Here is a 6,000-nt window from a genome sequence, read left to right as displayed (position 1 = left end):
ATCCATTCCTTTCTTATTTTTTTTAATTTCATATTTTTTTTCAAATCCGGACGCAACAAGCAATTCAATCCACCGTTACCTCATCGTCTCAGGAGAATAATAAATTAATACATATTCTGAGATTAACGTTGTTGTCTTTTAAGTTAGTTTCTAACCATTAGCATTATTCCATCTAGAGATGTGATTCTGCTGGTTTATGACCATGTCTAATTAATTTTCCTGAAGTATTAGACTATTAGAGTATTCCTAAAGAGATCATTTATTTGTAATCAATTTAATCTTAACCTTATAATTTAAATTCTAAATGCCACGTGCTCAAGGAAAAAATTAGGTTACGAAAGGATCCAAATCCATATATAATAGACATTTTCCAAAATCATGTCAGTTATTTATTGAATATAATTGAACAAGCTGATTTTAAAGGCATTTGAATCTGGTTTATTAATCAGTTTCCGTGTTGACTAGGATCGGTTCACGTCAGTTTCGGAATTTTAATTAGGAAGAAGATATGGCATTCTTAGAAGTAAAAGATAAAGTGTCTTGTACTTAATTATAAGAGAATAATTTAAAAATTAAATAATTTGATAAGTAAGATTTAGTTGGTTTTTTGGTCTAACAATTGTTTTTAAATAACAAGCATTTGTCCTGAATACGCTCCAATTTTTCCAGACGAAAAAGTGGAAAATCTACTACGTGTAATCATGCGGGGATAATAAATTCATTCATTAAGAAAGTAACAATAAGAGCTTAATTAATTTGTCCAAATACTAGACTCAGTCAATTTTATTAGTTAAGGCGCCGCAAATTTTATCTTCAATTTTTTCCTTTTGAATATCCCACCATATACGAGTCTTGAACTAATAAGTTTTCCACATCATTTCCTTATATAAACCTCTATACATGAGCAAAATTTTTCATTCATAACCTAAGCAGCTAAGCTTTCTCATTAATTAAGTCACAACGTAATGTCTAACATTTCACTAGCAATTTTATGTCTTGTGGCCCTAGTTACAACCCAATTGTCCTCTGCCCAAAATTCACAACAAGACTATCTCAGAGCTCACAATGAAGCTCGTGCTAGCGTCCGCGTTGGACCGATGAGATGGGACAACAAGGTAGCGGCTTACGCTAAAAACTATGCCAATCAACGTAAAGGTGACTGCAGATTGGTGCACTCCGGTGGACCATACGGCGAGAACTTAGCATGGAGCAGCGGTGACCTCACTGGTACGGCGGCCGTGAAGCTCTGGGTGGATGAGAGACCAAAGTACAATTACAACTCAAATACTTGTGTTGGTGGGGAGTGTAGACACTATACTCAAGTTGTGTGGCGCAATTCTGTGCGTTTAGGTTGTGCTAGAGTGAAGTGCAACAACAATCGTGGCACGTTCGTCATTTGCAGCTATGATCCTCCAGGCAATGTTGCTGGTAAACGGCCTTACTAATTAATACATATATATAAAGGACTTACCTAAATCCTCTAAGCAAGTATGAGCAAAAAGGGATTTGTGTTTTATGATGAATAAGCCATGTATTGGTAGGTATAAGAAGATAATAAAACATGTTGTGTGATAATTTTTACACTACAGGCGAGATCACTTCCATTTACAGCAATAAATCAGTGATGCATATAATTCTTTAACATATGCCATCAATCTATTTATGAATCTCAACCACTCAAAGTATTCTAATCTCAAAATCTAAAATTGCTGTATAAACTTATGTAATTTATTATTAAGGGGCTTAATTATCCTTCCCCTTATGGTAAATAATAACTAATACGGGTAAATTACATATAATAAAAAATTTTTGTGTGATCTCAAGGGGCTTGATTGATGAGATGCTCCTTTAATCCTTATAATTTGAGTCAATTATTCAGTTAGTCCCTATATTTATAAAACTTATCAAAAAGATCCCTATAACTTTGTTTTCATTAAAATATATCTACCTCACTTCTCTCTATTTGCTAACTGTTATATGTCTAACTTATTAGAATTTCAAATTATATTAGACAAAAATATTACATATGCTTAAGAAGTTAATTTAACACCTATTAAAGAAAAGAAATGAGTATTTTGAATAATTATAATTAAAAGATACATAAAATAAATTAGTAATTAGCCTAAACCCTGAAAATTAAAGGGGAATTTACCCTTACCAAAGTGCCACTAAGTTTTATTTATCTTGTATTGTTAGAAATTTCGTTTGAAAAATTTTCGACCATACAATTCCTGAATGATTTTCACACCATTCCCCATATAAACCTCTTATACACAAGCAAGCAGTTCCACTCATTACCTAAGCTCTTTCTTTCCCATTTCCATCGGATAAGCGAAATTAAAACAGTAATCACCACAATGCCAAGAACTTCACCAGCAATTTTTTGCCTCTTGGCCCTAGCTACAATCCATCTCTCCTCTGCCCACAATAAACCTGAAGACTACCTCAAAGCTCACAACGAGGCTCGTGCTAGTGTTGGCGTTGGCCCGATGTCATGGGACTACAAATTGGCGGATTATTCACATAAACATGAATAAAAACTAAAGGGTAACTGCAATTTAAAGAAACCACAAGTTAGCAAATACAGCGAGACAATTGCATGGAGCAGCCAGGGCGAGATTACCGCCGCCGAGTTCGTGAAGATGTATATGGATGGGAAGCCATTAATATTATACGACTACAACTCTAATATTTGTGCTCTTAATGGTACGAAATGCGCAATCTATACTCAAGTTGTGTGGCGCAATTCTGTGCGTTTAGGTTGTGCTAAAGAGAGGTGCAATAACAATGGCATTCTCAACTTTGTCATTTGCAACTACGATCCCCGAGGCAATGTTTTTGGTCAACGTCCTTACTAGTGGATCATAAAGAAACTTTCTTCTATATATGAGACCAGAGGGCTATGCATGAATAAGTCATGCCGTTGGCAGATATCCGAAAACAATAAAATCAAGCTATGTGTTCGCTTCCATTTACGCAAGTAATAAAAAAATAAATTGAACATATAATTTCTCTTTTGATTGTCAAATTATGATTTACCTAACTACCATGGATGCAAGATATTAATAGATTAATTTTCCCTGATTAGACCTTGAATGGGAAAATTCTTTAATTTTGTTGTGCATGAAAATGTAGAGAGTGAATGTGAGAGGAAAAAAAAAAAAATCAAAACATTTAGGAACATGAAACTTGCCGTGGAGCTACTGGTAAGACTTTCCAAGTAGTTTTTTTTTTTTTTGGGGTTGGGGCCCCCCGGGGGGGTTTCAAATCTCGGCTATAAGATAAGATGGATTTTTCACACGGAGCTTATACATTTAGAAATTTTTACCATAAATTAATAAATAAATTGATTATTTGGTTACCAATCATAACTTTGAGCAAAATTTGGTTTTTCGGTAGAACCAGTAGCAGAACCACAAGCTTTGATACAGTGGCTAATTTATTTTAAAGAAAAACCAATAGGGTCAAAGTATAATAAAGAAAATTTTAAAGGTTAAATTTATGAGAGACATAATACTCATATTCTGTTTTCTCTTTTAAAGAAATGACTATTAATGAGGGCCAAAATGTAAATATGTGTAATTTTGAGGATGAAATTTATAATATTGTAAACTTTTAAAATGGTATTATATGAAAAAAAAAAATCTATGGCTTGAGGGTCCATCATACCCACTGTCAAAAATTAACTTGCAAGAAAAGGGTTTCCATGAGGATCATGAACTTATATGCCTATTTAATTTTAGTTTTTTAGTAGGATTGTAATAATTTATCACTTTTGCAACTGCCATCCATGATAATCTATCATGATATATATACATGCAAAGTGGATTACCGTATCATGCCCTGCACAGTTAGTAACTCACTCCCGATTACCTTGTCTGTAACAACAGTTAGGAAGTCACCGCAGTTATACCGATCATATGTGCACATGATTTATTCTTTAATAAATATTCGACGTGGTGTCAACTTTGATATAAATTTAGGCTCTCATATGTTGTACTTAGACATTTATGGTTTATATAAGATTTCAAACAAAAATCTAATTATTTTAAAATTAGATTTAATTAAGTAGAGCTATTTTTATTATATATATATTGCATAATTAGAAATTACTTTTGAAGAAATTTTCGACCATTCGATTCTTGAATGATTTCCCACACCATTCCCTATATAAACTACTTGTACATAAGCAAAAGTTTTTCATCCCTAACCTATCTAACAAGCTTTCTCTCCTTCCTATAATTCTATCAAATAAGCTAAATCGACCCCACAAGTAATGTCACCCATTAATTCACTAGCAATTTTCCATCTCGTAGTCCTAGCTGCAAGAATCCATCTCTCCTCAGCCAACAATGCAACTCAGCAACGGTACGTCCACCTTCATAATGAAGCTCGTCGTAATGTTGGCATTGGCATAGGCATGACATGGGACAAGACGTTGGAGGATCATGCACATAGCTATGCACAAAAACTTAAAGTTGACTGCATAATTGAACATTCAGTTAGCCATTACGGCGAGAACCTTGCATGGGCTGACTACGACTTTACCGTCGATCACATCCTGAAGATGTGGGTGGATGAGAAACAATTTTACGACCACAACTCTAATAGTTGTGCTCCTAATCAGATGGGCGGACACTTTACTCAAGTTGTGTGGCGCAAATCTGTGCGTTTGGGTTGTGCTAAAGAGCGGTGTAACAATAATCATCAATTCATTGCCATCTGCAACTATGATCCTCCAGGCAACGCTGCTGGTGAACGACCTTTCTAATTGATAAAAACAGCTTTCCTAAATCCTCCAAGCAAGTACGAGATTAGAGGGATTTGTGTTTTATAATGTTTTAGTCGTGTGTTGGTAGATATCCATAAAAAATAAAATCAAGTTACGTGATCTTTTTTACGTTGTACGGGAGCCCACTTCCATTTACAGCAATAAATAAGCGGTACATTTCTCTTTTAAAGTTATTTAGATTATTAAATCTCTTCAATTTTTTAGCTTAATACAAATTAATTAGAAAACAACTCATTGCCGGTTGAGTGGTGAACAAATCCTCATTTCAATTTTTAGGTATGCTCTAACAATTTCATTGTACCATTGACGAAATCTTTTTTCTTCATTTTGTTTGATGTATCTTCATTTTAATTTATTGGGTTGCAATAATTTTTACCTTTACGTCAAAGCTATTTAAAAGAAAGAAAATAATAGAATCAAGCATAAGTATAAACGTTAAAGTAAGTTCAGTGAGTCTATTAACAATATAGTGGTTCTAGTTGGTTTTAGAAAGCAAAAGATTATAGTTAATTTTGCCTGACAAGATAGAGAGTTTTGATCAATTAGTAAGGTTATGTATTATCATAGTTGCCTCGGGGATCGTAGCTATAGATGACAAAGGTTCCACCGTTTTTGCACCTAATTCAAGCACAACCTTTTTTTTTTTTAATATTGATTAAACATCAGATTACTGCATTATACAGATATTTACAACAACTACTATTATAGCAGATATATTACACTGATAATTACAATCAGATATACATGATTGAGACTTACATTATTACATTGAATTCTGTGAAGTACATGCCCAGACAAATAATCTCTCACAGAGGAGGGATGTCTATACTCCACTCGCATTTCGCAAGGGAGAATGATTTTTACATATTAAGAATATTTAGCCCCCACAATGCTTTTGTGGGGCTAGAACCGCTGCCCTCACAAGCCTTGTGAGGGCAGCAGCCCACCACTTCGGCCAAGGCCGAAGTGGCAATTCGAGCACAACCTAAACGCACAGAATTGCACCACACAACTTGTGTGTAGTGTCTGCACTTCAAACCACTTCCGCAGCTATTAGAGGTGTAATACTCAACATCTACGTTTCGCCCAACAATGATAATATTTAGAGCCCTAAGTACCCCACATGCCTTAGAAGTTTTATAAATAAAATAATGATGCTATAAAATAGGTTAATCTTGATTAACCGAGAAACGCGGCCCTAGCTGTTT

The 6,000-nt window shown here is 34.4% G+C and overlaps 2 protein-coding genes across 2 annotated transcripts; both read left to right on the top strand.

The window, feature by feature from the left end:
* Positions 1-818: 818 nt before the first annotated feature.
* LOC102630276 (pathogenesis-related protein 1-like) lies at positions 819-1,586 on the top strand. The gene has a single exon (XM_006486770.3). It carries the CDS (start codon positions 966-968, stop codon positions 1,443-1,445), a length of 480 nt encoding a protein of 159 aa, XP_006486833.2. The 5' UTR covers positions 819-965; the 3' UTR covers positions 1,446-1,586.
* Positions 1,587-4,146: 2,560 nt separating this feature from the next.
* LOC107178058 (pathogenesis-related protein 1B-like) lies at positions 4,147-4,961 on the top strand. Its single transcript, XM_015532779.3, has one exon. It carries the CDS (start codon positions 4,277-4,279, stop codon positions 4,769-4,771), a length of 495 nt encoding a protein of 164 aa, XP_015388265.2. The 5' UTR covers positions 4,147-4,276; the 3' UTR covers positions 4,772-4,961.
* Positions 4,962-6,000: the final 1,039 nt, after the last annotated feature.

The sequence above is a fragment of the Citrus sinensis genome, chromosome 8, assembly GCF_022201045.2.
Source record: "Citrus sinensis cultivar Valencia sweet orange chromosome 8, DVS_A1.0, whole genome shotgun sequence".
Taxonomy (NCBI): Eukaryota; Viridiplantae; Streptophyta; class Magnoliopsida; order Sapindales; family Rutaceae; genus Citrus; species Citrus sinensis.
This window is presented reverse-complemented; position numbering and strand designations above follow the sequence as displayed.

Bases quoted from the DNA above. Each gene is read 5' to 3' on its own strand.
- LOC107178058 (XM_015532779.3), top strand. From the start codon at position 4,277: ATGTCACCCATTAATTCACTAGCAATTTTCCATCTCGTAGTCCTAGCT.
- LOC102630276 (XM_006486770.3), top strand. From the start codon at position 966: ATGTCTAACATTTCACTAGCAATTTTATGTCTTGTGGCCCTAGTTACA.